This window comes from Manis pentadactyla, chromosome 9, assembly GCF_030020395.1.
Source record: "Manis pentadactyla isolate mManPen7 chromosome 9, mManPen7.hap1, whole genome shotgun sequence".
NCBI classification, from domain to species: Eukaryota; Metazoa; Chordata; class Mammalia; order Pholidota; family Manidae; genus Manis; species Manis pentadactyla.
Genome location: NC_080027.1, coordinates 125,852,495 through 125,870,314, shown reverse-complemented (window position 1 = coordinate 125,870,314; position 17,820 = coordinate 125,852,495). Strand labels below are relative to the sequence as shown.

The 17,820-nt window shown below is 54.1% G+C and overlaps 1 protein-coding gene across 4 annotated transcripts in view; it reads right to left on the bottom strand.

Annotated features, from left to right (window-relative positions):
- Positions 1-17,820, bottom strand: part of LOC130684987 (uncharacterized) — a 78,450-nt gene that overhangs the window by 7,458 nt on the left and 53,172 nt on the right. For all 4 annotated transcript variants that reach the window (XM_057508135.1, XM_057508136.1, XM_057508137.1 and 1 more), the window contains 4 exons: positions 13,117-13,238; positions 10,088-10,304; positions 4,306-4,427; positions 1,280-1,496 (listed from right to left, as the gene is read on the bottom strand). In XM_057508135.1, the coding sequence (XP_057364118.1) occupies positions 1,280-1,496; positions 4,306-4,427; positions 10,088-10,304; positions 13,117-13,238 (678 nt within the window). The remainder of the gene's footprint in view (positions 1-1,279; positions 1,497-4,305; positions 4,428-10,087; positions 10,305-13,116; positions 13,239-17,820) is intronic.

Below are 17,820 nucleotides of genomic sequence, written 5' to 3'. Positions count from 1 at the left end.
CGGACAATACACCTGCATGGCGTGTCCGAGAGTCAGCAGCAAGGGCAGAAAGAGAGGAGGTGACAGCACAGGAGCCGGCAGCAAGGGCTATGACGCATGGAGCAGAAGGGGTGGCAGGAGACACCACGGCAGGTGCTTTAACCACGACAGCCACCAAGTCCGCCTTGAAACAGCTGAACACAACCCTAGCAGGGGCAGCCGCTGAGTGTCCTGGAGGACGCAAACACAACCCGGCTATTTCGGGTGCGGACAACACGTGCCCAACTTCCGCTCCGACCTTGCGGAGGGAGCGGGCTGGGAGGCAGCCGCGCCTGTCTCCAGCCAGCACTGAGGTCCCCACAGGGAGAAGGGAGAGCACGCAGGAGGGCGCTATCCGGAGCTCCCCACCCCGCGGGGTAGCTGAGAGCTGCCAGAGGGCAGGTGTGGACAAGATACCCCACCAACCAGGGGACAGCACCTTAGGGAGCCACACAACCCCCAGAGAGGAGGAGGAAGGCCGCCGCAGCTCCGCGCACAGCACGCATGACACCACCTGCAAGGAGCTAAGCCCTGCCCACGGCCCCACCGCTGAGGAGTCCAGAGCCTCTCACAAACCGGGTGGGAGAAAAAGTGCACGTTCATGGCCTAATATATGCAGCAGCATATGCTCGCTGTGGCATAAAATCAAGGACAGAGTGCGCGGCTACACCCACACACACAGAGGTGAACAACGTGTGCCTTACCTGCTGGGAGACTATCACAAAGAGGACAGTCAGGGACTGAAGGTGGCTGGGAGCAGACCCTGGGCCAGAAGACACAGGGAGGACCAGGGCTAGGGAGGGGACCAGGGCTCAGGACAAACTTTTGCATGTTAAATAAAAGATAAATGAGAAATACACTGAGAATGTGGCATGCTGCTTTTTGTCTGAATGTTTAGGTCAGTAGTGTGACCTCACAGTGGATCTCATGAAGTCATCTGGGCAGCAGCCTGAGACCCCAGTGCCAGCCAGGGCACACACCCCTGCTCAGCAGAGTCCACAGGACGGCTCCATCTCGCCTCAACCCCTTTCGGGGTCACTATTTAGAGTGAGATGTTATAGGCATTATTCTGTTCATGATTGCCTTTAATTCTCAAAGCAACGGAACAGGCAGCGATTAGTCTCACTATAGGGGGGAAACAGACCTAGAAAGGGTAAGTAACTCCCCAGAGGACACAGCGAGTTCACCTCTTCCTTCTGTCAGGCCCTTGCACCTCTGCTCTAGTCTGCTTGGTCACCACCCTCTTGGCCCCTAAACCCACCTGCACAGAAATTCCTTCGTGAGCCTTCTCAGGATCTTTCTTTGCTTCTGCTCCTGCCTCAGACCGTCAGTGCCTCCAAAGCCAGGGAAACATTTCCTCATTCTCTTTCTGGCCTCCCGTCTCCAACGCTGAGGGCCCCGTGTGAAGTTCTTCATAGAGTGGGCCCTTAGTAGATGCTCCAAGTTCATGGCTGTGGTTGCATGTGCAACTGGGGCCGCTGGAGGAAAGGCAGAAATGAGGGAACATCCAGAACCCAAACCCAAAGGCGAGATCCTCTGTCACTCCCCAAAACTCCTTTCTAGCATAAATATGCGTAAAGCATGACCTTCCTAAACACCCCAGGAAAATGCCTGCCCGTGAGTGTTCCAGACCCAGTGTGAGCCATCCGGGGTGGCTCGACAAAAGCTTGTGAACTGGTGGGAAGGAAGTGTAAGCTGGGACTCCCTGCACCAGGGCAGGTGAGCTGCAGGAATCTGTGGCCACGGGGAGAGAAGGTACATGGGGACAAGGCAGCGTTGAGGGCAGGCCTTTGAGTTCTGGCCCCTTTGAGGGGATGGGAGAAGAAATAGAACAAGAGATAAGAAAGGAGCAGTCAGACTGAGAAGCTGACGCCTGACTACTTTAGAGACAGACTCCCACATCTTAGAGCAGGGGTCAGGACGTTATGGCCCCCACCTGCCTGTTCTTGTCCTGCCTGTAAGCTAAGAAGGGTTTCTATAGCTTTAAATGGCTGAAGGAATTCAAAAGCAGAATAGTATTTCATGACACCTGAACATTCCATGAAATTCAAATCTTCACCTCTATGGATAAAGTTTTATTGGCTCCCAGCCAGGCTCATTCACTGGAGGGTTGTCCATCACTGCTTCCTGCTACCACGACAGTCAAGGTGATAGAGATCACATGGCCCAGAAAGCTTAAATATTTACTATTTGCCTTTTGCAGAACATGAGGAACAGGGCCCTGGGCCACAGATCGGCCCCCATGTGGGAGAGGAAGCCGCCTGAAGGGAGTTCAGGCTGAAGGGGACGCATAGGAGCAGATAGAGGGGGCGGGTTCCCAGGAGACTTCTGCCAAAGCCAGCTGCCCTGATTTTCTTAGGACAAAACTCCCCGGCAGTGAACTTACATCTTCCCAGCCCCAAACTAGCTGCCCAGGGAATCCTGAAGGAACCCAGACCCCAATACACACCCTAGGGCCCTGGAATCCCAGCTCCAACATTAGGAACTGTGTGGGCTTTCACAATTCCATAACCTCTAAGCCTCAGATCTCCATCTGCACGATAGGGGTGTAACGCAGACCTTGGAGGCCCGCTGAGAATTCCGTATGACGACAGAGTTAGCACAGTCTCTGGTGCACCGTGGCACTCTGCAACGTGTAGGCCTTGCTGTTAGTGTCGGTCACTCTGCCTGCAGCCGGTCTGCGAGAACAGATGCACCTCCTAATGTGCCCACCAGGGGGCAGGAAGGCCCTGCTCGTGGCCGGGACTATGGCAGATGGAGCCAGTGTAGAGGTTTCCTGCCTGGGGAGAGGTGCCCGTCCCTGCAGTTTACAACCCAGCCTGTGATTAGCTCCTATTCTTCCCCCAGCCTGCTGTGGGCCAGACTGGTGCAGAGCTTCCAGCTGCGGGCAGGCCAGTGTTGTTCTTGCCCTTCCGGTGGCAGGCCAGGTCACTGGGGAAACGCTCCTTCTTTCTGTCTATCTGTGTGTCACCTCATGTCGTCCTCCAGTGACCCTGGAGGCAGGCAGAGCAAGTGGGTTAACACCCTCACGCCAGCAGGGAACTGAAGCTCAGAGAAGTCAGGTGACTTGCCCAAGATCCCGGGGCTTGCGTGCGAGCAGGGTGCCTGGGATTGTAGCTTATATCATCTCTCCCAGTGCCAGGCTTGTCTCTCTCCTGGTCAGCAGGCTGTCCTTAATAACCACCCTCTCCCCAAAGTTCCACTTTCTGCCACTTCTTTCAGCATTCCTGCCCCTGCCCTCCTGGCTGAGGACACCCCACCACTCCTCTATCCCCGTGGAACTTGGAATGTGGACAGGCTGCTGGGCTGTGTGTTTGCATGTGTGGTAATTTCTTCTTCATTCCCTCCTGCTGACGCCAATACTTGCAGAGCACGCACAGCAGGAGGGAGCGATCATGCAGATGCTGGCAGCTGAGGCCAAGCACGCTGTGGGCTGTGGTGCACTGAGGATGGTGGGGCAGACGGGGTGAGCCAGGGCACCGATTACACCCGCTACCCAGGGTGAACCAGAGGCCCTGCCAGCATGGAGCTTACACGCTCCCGAGAGAGCCACAAACCAATGCTTGTAGCACTCCTCAGGTGGCACCGTAAGGAAGACACAGCAGGGGAGGGGACGGAGAGAAAGGAGGGGCACTGTGCCGGCTCGGGTGGTCAGGGCAGGCGAGAAGAGACGGCGGCTGGTACCCACTGCGCCCCTCGCAGCGCCAGCTCCCGAATCTCCTCTGGCAGCGAGTCCCCGAGCATTTGGATTAAGCTGCCCACAAACCCAGCATGTCCTTCACGGCCAGCTTCAAGGGGCAGCGCACCCGGACGTCCTCTCGGGGGGGCGGGGACCGAGGCCCGGGAGTCTATCCCGGCTACTCTTCTGAAGGCCCGCGCTGGGGAAAGGGCGGCCGCCGCCGCCGCCGCCGCCGCCGCCGCCGCCGCCGCCGCCGCCGCCGCCGCCTTTTCCCCACTTTGAACTGTCAGCGGGAAGCCTGGGAGCGGAAGGGCGGGTTCCCACGGGGGGAGGAGCCCGCGTCCGACCGGAAACTCACCCCGCGCAGCCGCAGAGTTCCTGCTGAGAGTCGGCGGAGAGCGGAGGGCGGCGGCCGTTGGGGCGGTGGGGGCGGGGGCGGAGGGCGCAGGGAGGGTGGGCTGTCGCTGCCGCCTCTCCGCGCAGGACTTTCCGGCGCATGTGAGGGCGAGGCGGGGCCCGTGGGAGAGGGGCGGCCCCCGTCCTTTCCCCTCACGGTATCTTTGCTTTCTTCCCTTAAGGGGAAGCCCCAGACCCTCCCAGGCGCCTACCTGGGGCCCTGCGTGACTTGCTCCTGACTCGCTGTGTAACCTCCGTGATGCCGATTTCTCTCCCCGATCCTGAGTAGCGATCAGCCCTCTGTCTGGTCCACACATGTCCCCCAGCTTGCAGGCTGCAGGACAGATCAGTGAAAGAGGCTTCACTCGCCTTTTTTTTCTGTGTGGTGTCATTAATATACAATCACATGAGCAACACCCTGGTTACTAGATTCCGCCCATTGTCGAGGCCCAACCGCATACCCCATTACAGTCACTGTTCACTCGCCCTTTTTCCGGAGGAAAGGAAGCTGCCAGCTCTCGTTTCGCTCACTGTGAAAAGCCTTTAATTGATCTCTTCAAACAAGTTCTGTAGGCTACACTAGAACATGTGGGCTTGAATAAAAATTGGCTACTCTGCTACCAATGCCCTTCAGGGAGACACAGGCTTGATTAAATGTTAAGATTCAGGCACAGGAGTGGTGCCTGGTCCTTGAACTCACGTATGGTTCCTTTACACGATCCCCTGGAACACAGTCCTCCTAATTCTGTTTCCTGAATTGTCCATCAGGGGTAGTTCCTCATGTGTAAAGAGTCATCAGGCAGAGTACCATCCACCACTTCTTTCTGGAGATGTTTCCTTTTCTCAGTGCAGGGGAAATAAATCCTTACATTTACCCTCTGGTTGTGGGTATAGGGGCCACGCTGAGCCCTTATGAAACTCAAGGAAATATTTAAGCTGCCATGGACGACAAAGGGTTGGAGAGGAAGGAAGGGGGTGGTGACTCTGGCTAGAAAAATTGATCTGAGAAATATGCTGTGTATGACAATGGAACAGTATGTTCATTTACAAACGCATTAAAAAGGTTTGTTTCCTGTGGCCACGTTTATGTTTGGATACTTTAATTTTTGAAGAAAGGATGACTATATATTTACCATCAAATTGTTTAGCTCACCTCATGTCACATTCAGTGGAAAGGAAAGGCTGGGGGCTCTGGGAGAGCAAACTTGGACGGGGCCCCTGCCAGATGCCAGGCTGACCATGGTTTCCACCGGGCTGCCTCCTGCTGGGCTGTGACGTCACACAGGGCATGGAGCGCCCGCGCTCCCTCCTCTCTCCTGCCCTCAGCCTTGTCCCCTAGCCTTTCCCTGAGGCCTGGCTTGGCACTGCTCGGACAGAGAGCTTTAAAGGGTTTTGGTCCAGGACAGGGTTCTGGATGTGAAACTTTTACTTTGTGCCAAGAACTAAAACACCGACTCTTTTCCATCTCTATCCTAATGTCTCCCCACGGGCTTTGAATAAACTCCTGCAGGCCAAGCCCACATCAAGCCTTTCCTCTCCTCTCCATCCCATATTCGTGGTTGTGTTCTAGAAGTTTCTGTGTGAGCAGCAGCTGTCAGCGCCAGGCGGGATGAGTGCTAATAATAATAGCTACCATTGCTTGGGACAATATGTTCCACACTTTACATGCAGTATCTCACTTAATCCTCACAGCAACTTTTATCCCCATGTTACAGATGAGGAAGTGAATGGCTTAGAAGTATCCTCAAGGTCCCATGGTTGAGCCCTCTAAAGTGGAAATCTATGCATTTTAACTATAAGCATTCTGAGCTAGAGTGTGTGTGTGTGTGTGTGTGTGTGTGTGTGTGTGATAAAATACAAATTAACATGAAATCTAACATTGTCACCATTTTAGAGTATACAACTCCACTGTCCCTCACTGAATTCACAATACTGGATAACCATCACCGCTAACTAGTTCCAGAATTTTTCATCCCCCTGAAAGGAAATCTTGTACCTATTAAGCAGTCACCCCCATTCTCCCCTCCCTCTAGTCCTAGGCAAACACCAGTCTCATATCTTTCTCTATGGATTTGCCGCCGTTGTTTCAGTCATATAAGTGGATTTGTACAATATGTGGCTTTTTGTATCTGGCTTCTTTCACTTAGCATAATGTCAACGTTCATCCATTTTGCAGCATGGGTCAGTATTTCGTTTTTTTTATGACTGGGTAACATTGTACTGTGTGAATAGACCCATTTTGTTTATCCATTCAGCTGTCAATGAACAGTTACGTGTATTTTCACAGCAAGATAGCCTTTGTCGTCAAGGAATGAATCTCTAGGGTGGGATTTCAGGCATAACATCAAACTGGAAGGTGAGGGAGTTGAGAGCAGACGTCTTTCTCAGATCTGTCAAGTAACAAAGTAGAAGTCACATGTTCTCTGACTAGCTCAATGGGACAGCAGTAAGGCAGGAGGTATAAGGGTACCCGCTCCCCAAAGGTGTCAAGGTTTCCAAGCCACTTCTGCTGGAGGGCATCTGGCAGGCTCCTGGAATGGAAGCTTACGGCTCAGGTTTATTTCCTGCCCTCCTCATTTCAGTGGGGGAGGAAGGAAGAATGCGGAGGAGTCTTAAAAGAATAGTAGGTTTCCATACACAGACTGATGAAAGGAGAAACGGAGATGACTCCCCAGATGATTTAACCCCCACGTCCTACCGGCCACGGTCTGAAGCGGTCATCCTGGCTTCTCTCCAGAACAATATATGTGCACATAGCATTATAGAACTTGTGATAATGCACTGATTTGATCCTCTTCAAGGTAGTTAAATCAGTCCGGTTTGGAAACATTTCGATGGCCCGCGCTTTCTCTGTAAGCAAAGTACTACAGCGGTTCAGAACAAAGGCTTTACACCTGCGTTCAAACACTGCCTCCACTACCACTACTCCCGTGAATTTAGGCAACTGACACAACCTCCGTTTCTTCACCTATAACAAGGGATGGTAGCTACAAGGCCAAACACAGTGGGTTCTCATGATATGTGAAGAACATAACACAGCATCTGAGGAAATCAATTTTTAATGTATTATTAAATAAGGTCAATATCACCATTTACTGAGACTTTTTGAAAGGACTGGCTAAGGACCGAGACTGGGTTGTTTGATGGTTCCATCCTATTCAATCATCTTACGTGACTACAGACTTTTTCCATTTGCTGTATCTTTTTCATTTGGGGCTGGAAAAGAAAGCATACACCCAATTTTCCCTGTTAAAGACATTTCTACCTTGGTACCCACCTCAGGACATGGCAGGATGGGCCTCTCTTCTGCGGGGCAGGGGGATGTTTGGGGGTGAGGGTGGTAGCCCCACCCTCAGGGTTCAGCTGAGGCGTGGAAAAAAGGGGATTGTGATGGTGACAGGACATACCCTGAGTTGTGTATGGCACAAAGGGCTTGACCACTTCGGGGCAGTGGCATGTTTGTGTAGGAGGGTGGCGGCTCCGCCCTGAGGGCTTGGCGGAGGGGTGGGGACAAAGGGGTTTGTGACAGTGACAGGTCATAAAGGGCAGCAGAGTATAAATGGGGCTGCGCAGGGGGGTTAGGCGAGGAGTTATTCTCTCCGTAGGACTCTAGCTCACAGCGTCTGACATTGTCAGAGGCAGACGTGAGGCACAGCAGAGCGCGAGCACACCGTATATCTCTGCACACTTGCAGAGATTCCGGCTGGCATCCAGCACCTGCTAGCACTCCCACGGCCGTCACCTGCACCCCCGCCCACACCTCTGCCTCCAGGCAGACCTGAGGCCACGGGAGTTGGGTACTGCAGGGTGGGGTGCTGTTGAGAGACCTGCCGGGAGGCCGCCCGTGCCCAGGAGCACCGCTGTTCCCTCTTCTGTCAGCGAAGGGAAGGAACAGGGACCTGTTTGCCTAGCCAGTGCTGCTTCCTGTAGTAACGGAGTCATCAGCAGTGAGACTCTGTGCCCGTGTTACATGGCCAAGAGGAGGCCCAGGGTGGGCATGTTCAACACCACCATGGGGCAACTGCAGCGACAACTGTGCCAGGGAGAATTTGACATGTTCAAGTCTGTCCCTGTGTTTGAGAGCGACTTTATGCAGGTCACCAAACGGGGAATGCTAGTTGATGTGCACAAATGCGCCATGATCATTACAGTGGGCATTGCAAACACCAACACCCTCGACCCAATACCAGATGTCATGCTGCTGGCACAACCTGTCGGTGACTGTGAAAAGCATGAGGGATTTGGTGAGCCCACTGAGGGTGAAGAGCAAGGAGATACAAAGACCTTAGAGCTCACAAGACTCTTTCCCTTGAAGTTCATAAAGATCTCCATTCACAACCGTGACAAACAACAGCTCCGCGTGAAGCTTGCTAATGGCCGCTCCTACTACTTGCAACTGTGTGCCCCTCCGGACAAGCAGGAAGAGCTCTTTGGCTACTGGGAACAGCTAATTGTCCTCCTGAGGCCCGCGGTTGAAGCTCACAGCACTATCCATGCCGTTCCTGTCGGGGACAGGTTCTTGTCGATGTTTGATGAAATTGACAGGAGGGTCCCCGATGCAGAACATTTCCACGGACCAGAAGGTCAGGAAGAGGTCAGCATTGGGAGCATCCATGTCCTGGAGGCGACTGCGGCCCTCTCTGCAGCTTCTGACGTGGGGGAGCGGGCCCGACAGGACTTCCACAGATGCACTACCATGCCCGAAGAGGCCGCCCCGGACAATACACCTGCATGGCGTGTCCGAGAGTCAGCAGCAAGGGCAGAAAGAGAGGAGGTGACAGCACAGGAGCCGGCAGCAAGGGCTATGACGCATGGAGCAGAAGGGGTGGCAGGAGACACCACGGCAGGTGCTTTAACCACGACAGCCACCAAGTCCGCCTTGAAACAGCTGAACACAACCCTAGCAGGGGCAGCCGCTGAGTGTCCTGGAGGACGCAAACACAACCCGGCTATTTCGGGTGCGGACAACACGTGCCCAACTTCCGCTCCGACCTTGCGGAGGGAGCGGGCTGGGAGGCAGCCGCGCCTGTCTCCAGCCAGCACTGAGGTCCCCACAGGGAGAAGGGAGAGCACGCAGGAGGGCGCTATCCGGAGCTCCCCACCCCGCGGGGTAGCTGAGAGCTGCCAGAGGGCAGGTGTGGACAAGATACCCCACCAACCAGGGGACAGCACCTTAGGGAGCCACACAACCCCCAGAGAGGAGGAGGAAGGCCGCCGCAGCTCCGCGCACAGCACGCATGACACCACCTGCAAGGAGCTAAGCCCTGCCCACGGCCCCACCGCTGAGGAGTCCAGAGCCTCTCACAAACCGGGTGGGAGAAAAAGTGCACGTTCATGGCCTAATATATGCAGCAGCATATGCTCGCTGTGGCATAAAATCAAGGACAGAGTGCGCGGCTACACCCACACACACAGAGGTGAACAACGTGTGCCTTACCTGCTGGGAGACTATCACAAAGAGGACAGTCAGGGACTGAAGGTGGCTGGGAGCAGACCCTGGGCCAGAAGACACAGGGAGGACCAGGGCTAGGGAGGGGACCAGGGCTCAGGACAAACTTTTGCATGTTAAATAAAAGATAAATGAGAAATACACTGAGAATGTGGCATGCTGCTTTTTGTCTGAATGTTTAGGTCAGTAGTGTGACCTCACAGTGGATCTCATGAAGTCATCTGGGCAGCAGCCTGAGACCCCAGTGCCAGCCAGGGCACACACCCCTGCTCAGCAGAGCCCACAGGACGGCTCCATCTCGCCTCAACCCCTTTCGGGGTCACTATTTAGAGTGAGATGTTATAGGCATTATTCTGTTCATGATTGCCTTTAATTCTCAAAGCAACGGAACAGGCAGCGATTAGTCTCACTATAGGGGGGAAACAGACCTAGAAAGGGTAAGTAACTCCCCAGAGGACACAGCGAGTTCACCTCTTCCTTCTGTCAGGCCCTTGCACCTCTGCTCTAGTCTGCTTGGTCACCACCCTCTTGGCCCCTAAACCCACCTGCACAGAAATTCCTTCGTGAGCCTTCTCAGGATCTTTCTTTGCTTCTGCTCCTGCCTCAGACCGTCAGTGCCTCCAAAGCCAGGGAAACATTTCCTCATTCTCTTTCTGGCCTCCCGTCTCCAACGCTGAGGGCCCCGTGTGAAGTTCTTCATAGAGTGGGCCCTTAGTAGATGCTCCAAGTTCATGGCTGTGGTTGCATGTGCAACTGGGGCCGCTGGAGGAAAGGCAGAAATGAGGGAACATCCAGAACCCAAACCCAAAGGCGAGATCCTCTGTCACTCCCCAAAACTCCTTTCTAGCATAAATATGCGTAAAGCATGACCTTCCTAAACACCCCAGGAAAATGCCTGCCCGTGAGTGTTCCAGACCCAGTGTGAGCCATCCGGGGTGGCTCGACAAAAGCTTGTGAACTGGTGGGAAGGAAGTGTAAGCTGGGACTCCCTGCACCAGGGCAGGTGAGCTGCAGGAATCTGTGGCCACGGGGAGAGAAGGTACATGGGGACAAGGCAGCGTTGAGGGCAGGCCTTTGAGTTCTGGCCCCTTTGAGGGGATGGGAGAAGAAATAGAACAAGAGATAAGAAAGGAGCAGTCAGACTGAGAAGCTGACGCCTGACTACTTTAGAGACAGACTCCCACATCTTAGAGCAGGGGTCAGGACGTTATGGCCCCCACCTGCCTGTTCTTGTCCTGCCTGTAAGCTAAGAAGGGTTTCTATAGCTTTAAATGGCTGAAGGAATTCAAAAGCAGAATAGTATTTCATGACACCTGAACATTCCATGAAATTCAAATCTTCACCTCTATGGATAAAGTTTTATTGGCTCCCAGCCAGGCTCATTCACTGGAGGGTTGTCCATCACTGCTTCCTGCTACCACGACAGTCAAGGTGATAGAGATCACATGGCCCAGAAAGCTTAAATATTTACTATTTGCCTTTTGCAGAACATGAGGAACAGGGCCCTGGGCCACAGATCGGCCCCCATGTGGGAGAGGAAGCCGCCTGAAGGGAGTTCAGGCTGAAGGGGACGCATAGGAGCAGATAGAGGGGGCGGGTTCCCAGGAGACTTCTGCCAAAGCCAGCTGCCCTGATTTTCTTAGGACAAAACTCCCCGGCAGTGAACTTACATCTTCCCAGCCCCAAACTAGCTGCCCAGGGAATCCTGAAGGAACCCAGACCCCAATACACACCCTAGGGCCCTGGAATCCCAGCTCCAACATTAGGAACTGTGTGGGCTTTCACAATTCCATAACCTCTAAGCCTCAGATCTCCATCTGCACGATAGGGGTGTAACGCAGACCTTGGAGGCCCGCTGAGAATTCCGTATGACGACAGAGTTAGCACAGTCTCTGGTGCACCGTGGCACTCTGCAACGTGTAGGCCTTGCTGTTAGTGTCGGTCACTCTGCCTGCAGCCGGTCTGCGAGAACAGATGCACCTCCTAATGTGCCCACCAGGGGGCAGGAAGGCCCTGCTCGTGGCCGGGACTATGGCAGATGGAGCCAGTGTAGAGGTTTCCTGCCTGGGGAGAGGTGCCCGTCCCTGCAGTTTACAACCCAGCCTGTGATTAGCTCCTATTCTTCCCCCAGCCTGCTGTGGGCCAGACTGGTGCAGAGCTTCCAGCTGCGGGCAGGCCAGTGTTGTTCTTGCCCTTCCGGTGGCAGGCCAGGTCACTGGGGAAACGCTCCTTCTTTCTGTCTATCTGTGTGTCACCTCATGTCGTCCTCCAGTGACCCTGGAGGCAGGCAGAGCAAGTGGGTTAACACCCTCACGCCAGCAGGGAACTGAAGCTCAGAGAAGTCAGGTGACTTGCCCAAGATCCCGGGGCTTGCGTGCGAGCAGGGTGCCTGGGATTGTAGCTTATATCATCTCTCCCAGTGCCAGGCTTGTCTCTCTCCTGGTCAGCAGGCTGTCCTTAATAACCACCCTCTCCCCAAAGTTCCACTTTCTGCCACTTCTTTCAGCATTCCTGCCCCTGCCCTCCTGGCTGAGGACACCCCACCACTCCTCTATCCCCGTGGAACTTGGAATGTGGACAGGCTGCTGGGCTGTGTGTTTGCATGTGTGGTAATTTCTTCTTCATTCCCTCCTGCTGACGCCAATACTTGCAGAGCACGCACAGCAGGAGGGAGCGATCATGCAGATGCTGGCAGCTGAGGCCAAGCACGCTGTGGGCTGTGGTGCACTGAGGATGGTGGGGCAGACGGGGTGAGCCAGGGCACCGATTACACCCGCTACCCAGGGTGAACCAGAGGCCCTGCCAGCATGGAGCTTACACGCTCCCGAGAGAGCCACAAACCAATGCTTGTAGCACTCCTCAGGTGGCACCGTAAGGAAGACACAGCAGGGGAGGGGACGGAGAGAAAGGAGGGGCACTGTGCCGGCTCGGGTGGTCAGGGCAGGCGAGAAGAGACGGCGGCTGGTACCCACTGCGCCCCTCGCAGCGCCAGCTCCCGAATCTCCTCTGGCAGCGAGTCCCCGAGCATTTGGATTAAGCTGCCCACAAACCCAGCATGTCCTTCACGGCCAGCTTCAAGGGGCAGCGCACCCGGACGTCCTCTCGGGGGGGCGGGGACCGAGGCCCGGGAGTCTATCCCGGCTACTCTTCTGAAGGCCCGCGCTGGGGAAAGGGCGGCCGCCGCCGCCGCCGCCGCCGCCGCCGCCGCCGCCGCCGCCGCCGCCGCCGCCGCCTTTTCCCCACTTTGAACTGTCAGCGGGAAGCCTGGGAGCGGAAGGGCGGGTTCCCACGGGGGGAGGAGCCCGCGTCCGACCGGAAACTCACCCCGCGCAGCCGCAGAGTTCCTGCTGAGAGTCGGCGGAGAGCGGAGGGCGGCGGCCGTTGGGGCGGTGGGGGCGGGGGCGGAGGGCGCAGGGAGGGTGGGCTGTCGCTGCCGCCTCTCCGCGCAGGACTTTCCGGCGCATGTGAGGGCGAGGCGGGGCCCGTGGGAGAGGGGCGGCCCCCGTCCTTTCCCCTCACGGTATCTTTGCTTTCTTCCCTTAAGGGGAAGCCCCAGACCCTCCCAGGCGCCTACCTGGGGCCCTGCGTGACTTGCTCCTGACTCGCTGTGTAACCTCCGTGATGCCGATTTCTCTCCCCGATCCTGAGTAGCGATCAGCCCTCTGTCTGGTCCACACATGTCCCCCAGCTTGCAGGCTGCAGGACAGATCAGTGAAAGAGGCTTCACTCGCCTTTTTTTTCTGTGTGGTGTCATTAATATACAATCACATGAGCAACACCCTGGTTACTAGATTCCGCCCATTGTCGAGGCCCAACCGCATACCCCATTACAGTCACTGTTCACTCGCCCTTTTTCCGGAGGAAAGGAAGCTGCCAGCTCTCGTTTCGCTCACTGTGAAAAGCCTTTAATTGATCTCTTCAAACAAGTTCTGTAGGCTACACTAGAACATGTGGGCTTGAATAAAAATTGGCTACTCTGCTACCAATGCCCTTCAGGGAGACACAGGCTTGATTAAATGTTAAGATTCAGGCACAGGAGTGGTGCCTGGTCCTTGAACTCACGTATGGTTCCTTTACACGATCCCCTGGAACACAGTCCTCCTAATTCTGTTTCCTGAATTGTCCATCAGGGGTAGTTCCTCATGTGTAAAGAGTCATCAGGCAGAGTACCATCCACCACTTCTTTCTGGAGATGTTTCCTTTTCTCAGTGCAGGGGAAATAAATCCTTACATTTACCCTCTGGTTGTGGGTATAGGGGCCACGCTGAGCCCTTATGAAACTCAAGGAAATATTTAAGCTGCCATGGACGACAAAGGGTTGGAGAGGAAGGAAGGGGGTGGTGACTCTGGCTAGAAAAATTGATCTGAGAAATATGCTGTGTATGACAATGGAACAGTATGTTCATTTACAAACGCATTAAAAAGGTTTGTTTCCTGTGGCCACGTTTATGTTTGGATACTTTAATTTTTGAAGAAAGGATGACTATATATTTACCATCAAATTGTTTAGCTCACCTCATGTCACATTCAGTGGAAAGGAAAGGCTGGGGGCTCTGGGAGAGCAAACTTGGACGGGGCCCCTGCCAGATGCCAGGCTGACCATGGTTTCCACCGGGCTGCCTCCTGCTGGGCTGTGACGTCACACAGGGCATGGAGCGCCCGCGCTCCCTCCTCTCTCCTGCCCTCAGCCTTGTCCCCTAGCCTTTCCCTGAGGCCTGGCTTGGCACTGCTCGGACAGAGAGCTTTAAAGGGTTTTGGTCCAGGACAGGGTTCTGGATGTGAAACTTTTACTTTGTGCCAAGAACTAAAACACCGACTCTTTTCCATCTCTATCCTAATGTCTCCCCACGGGCTTTGAATAAACTCCTGCAGGCCAAGCCCACATCAAGCCTTTCCTCTCCTCTCCATCCCATATTCGTGGTTGTGTTCTAGAAGTTTCTGTGTGAGCAGCAGCTGTCAGCGCCAGGCGGGATGAGTGCTAATAATAATAGCTACCATTGCTTGGGACAATATGTTCCACACTTTACATGCAGTATCTCACTTAATCCTCACAGCAACTTTTATCCCCATGTTACAGATGAGGAAGTGAATGGCTTAGAAGTATCCTCAAGGTCCCATGGTTGAGCCCTCTAAAGTGGAAATCTATGCATTTTAACTATAAGCATTCTGAGCTAGAGTGTGTGTGTGTGTGTGTGTGTGTGTGTGTGTGTGATAAAATACAAATTAACATGAAATCTAACATTGTCACCATTTTAGAGTATACAACTCCACTGTCCCTCACTGAATTCACAATACTGGATAACCATCACCGCTAACTAGTTCCAGAATTTTTCATCCCCCTGAAAGGAAATCTTGTACCTATTAAGCAGTCACCCCCATTCTCCCCTCCCTCTAGTCCTAGGCAAACACCAGTCTCATATCTTTCTCTATGGATTTGCCGCCGTTGTTTCAGTCATATAAGTGGATTTGTACAATATGTGGCTTTTTGTATCTGGCTTCTTTCACTTAGCATAATGTCAACGTTCATCCATTTTGCAGCATGGGTCAGTATTTCGTTTTTTTTATGACTGGGTAACATTGTACTGTGTGAATAGACCCATTTTGTTTATCCATTCAGCTGTCAATGAACAGTTACGTGTATTTTCACAGCAAGATAGCCTTTGTCGTCAAGGAATGAATCTCTAGGGTGGGATTTCAGGCATAACATCAAACTGGAAGGTGAGGGAGTTGAGAGCAGACGTCTTTCTCAGATCTGTCAAGTAACAAAGTAGAAGTCACATGTTCTCTGACTAGCTCAATGGGACAGCAGTAAGGCAGGAGGTATAAGGGTACCCGCTCCCCAAAGGTGTCAAGGTTTCCAAGCCACTTCTGCTGGAGGGCATCTGGCAGGCTCCTGGAATGGAAGCTTACGGCTCAGGTTTATTTCCTGCCCTCCTCATTTCAGTGGGGGAGGAAGGAAGAATGCGGAGGAGTCTTAAAAGAATAGTAGGTTTCCATACACAGACTGATGAAAGGAGAAACGGAGATGACTCCCCAGATGATTTAACCCCCACGTCCTACCGGCCACGGTCTGAAGCGGTCATCCTGGCTTCTCTCCAGAACAATATATGTGCACATAGCATTATAGAACTTGTGATAATGCACTGATTTGATCCTCTTCAAGGTAGTTAAATCAGTCCGGTTTGGAAACATTTCGATGGCCCGCGCTTTCTCTGTAAGCAAAGTACTACAGCGGTTCAGAACAAAGGCTTTACACCTGCGTTCAAACACTGCCTCCACTACCACTACTCCCGTGAATTTAGGCAACTGACACAACCTCCGTTTCTTCACCTATAACAAGGGATGGTAGCTACAAGGCCAAACACAGTGGGTTCTCATGATATGTGAAGAACATAACACAGCATCTGAGGAAATCAATTTTTAATGTATTATTAAATAAGGTCAATATCACCATTTACTGAGACTTTTTGAAAGGACTGGCTAAGGACCGAGACTGGGTTGTTTGATGGTTCCATCCTATCCCATCATCTTACGTGACTACAGACTTTTTCCATTTGCTGTATCTTTTTCATTTGGGGCTGGAAAAGAAACTATCCACCCAATTTTCCCTGTTGAAGACACTTCTACCTTGGTACCCACCGTAGGACATGGCAGGATGGGCCTGACCCCTGAGGGGCAGCGGGAAGTTTGTGGGGGAGGGTGGCGGCCCCGCCCTGAGGGCTCGGCGGAGGGGTGGGGACAAAGGGGTTTGTGACAGTGACAGGTCATAAAGGGCAGCAGAGTATAAATAGGGCTGCGCAGGGGGATTAGGCGAGGAGTTACTTCTCTCCGCAGGACTGTAGCTCACAGCGTCTGAGATTGTCAGAGGCAGACGCGAGGCACAGCAGAGCGCGAGCGCACCGTACATCTCTGCACACTTGCAGAGATTCCGGCTGGCATCCAGCACCTGCTAGCACTCCCACGGCCGTCACCTGCACACCCCAAACCCACCTCTGCCTCCAGGAGGCTCTGAAGCCGGGGGAGTTGGGTACTGCAGGGTGGGGTGCTGTTGAGAGACCTGCCGGGAGGCCGCCCGTGCCCAGGAGCACCGCTGTTCCCTCTTCTGTCAGCGAAGGGAAGGCACAGGGACCTGTTTGCCTAGCCAGCGCTGCTTCCTGTGGTAACGGAGTCATCAGCAGTGAGTCTCTGTGTCCGTGTTACATGGCCCAGAGGAGGCCCAGGGTGGGCATGTTCAACACCGCCATGGGGCAACTGCAGCGACAACTGCGCCAGGGAGAATTTGACATGTTCAAGTCTGTCCCTGTGTTTGAGAGCGACTTTATGCAGGTCACCAAACGGGGAATGCTAGTTGATGTGCACAAATGCGCCATGATCATTACAGTGGGCATCGCAAACACCAACACCCTCGACCCAATACCAGACGTCATGCTGCTGGCACAACCTGTCGGTGACTGTGAAAAGCATGAGGGATGTGGTGAGCCCACTGAGGGAGAAGAGCAAGGAGATACAAAGACCTTAGAGGTCACCAGGCTCTTGCCCTTGAAGTTCGTAAGGATCAGCGTTCACAACCGTGACAAACAACAGCTGCGCGTGAGGCTTATTACCGGCCGCTCCTTCTACCTGCAACTGTGTGCCCCTCCGGACAAGCAGGAAGAGCTCTTTGGCTACTGGGAAGAGCTAATTGACCTCCTGAGGCCCCCGGTTGAAGCTCACAGCAGTACCCATGCCGTTCCTGCCGGGGACAGGTTCTTGTCGATGTTTGACGAAATGGACAGGAGCGTTCCCGATGCAGAACATTTCCACGGACCAGAAGGTCAGGAAGAGGTCAGCATTGGGAGCATCCATGTCCTGGAGGCGACTGCGGCCCTCTCTGCAGCTTCTGACGTGGGGGAGCGGGCCCGACAGGACTTCCACAGATGCACTACCATGCCCGAAGAGGCCGCCCCGGACAATACACCTGCATGGCGTGTCCGAGAGTCAGCAGCAAGGGCAGAAAGAGAGGAGGTGACAGCACAGGAGCCGGCAGCAAGGGCTATGACGCATGGAGCAGAAGGGGTGGCAGGAGACACCACGGCAGGTGCTTTAACCACGACAGCCACCAAGTCCGCCTTGAAACAGCTGAACACAACCCTAGCAGGGGCAGCCGCTGAGTGTCCTGGAGGACGCAAACACAACCCGGCTATTTCGGGTGCGGACAACACGTGCCCAACTTCCGCTCCGACCTTGCGGAGGGAGCGGGCTGGGAGGCAGCCGCGCCTGTCTCCGGCCAGCACTGAGG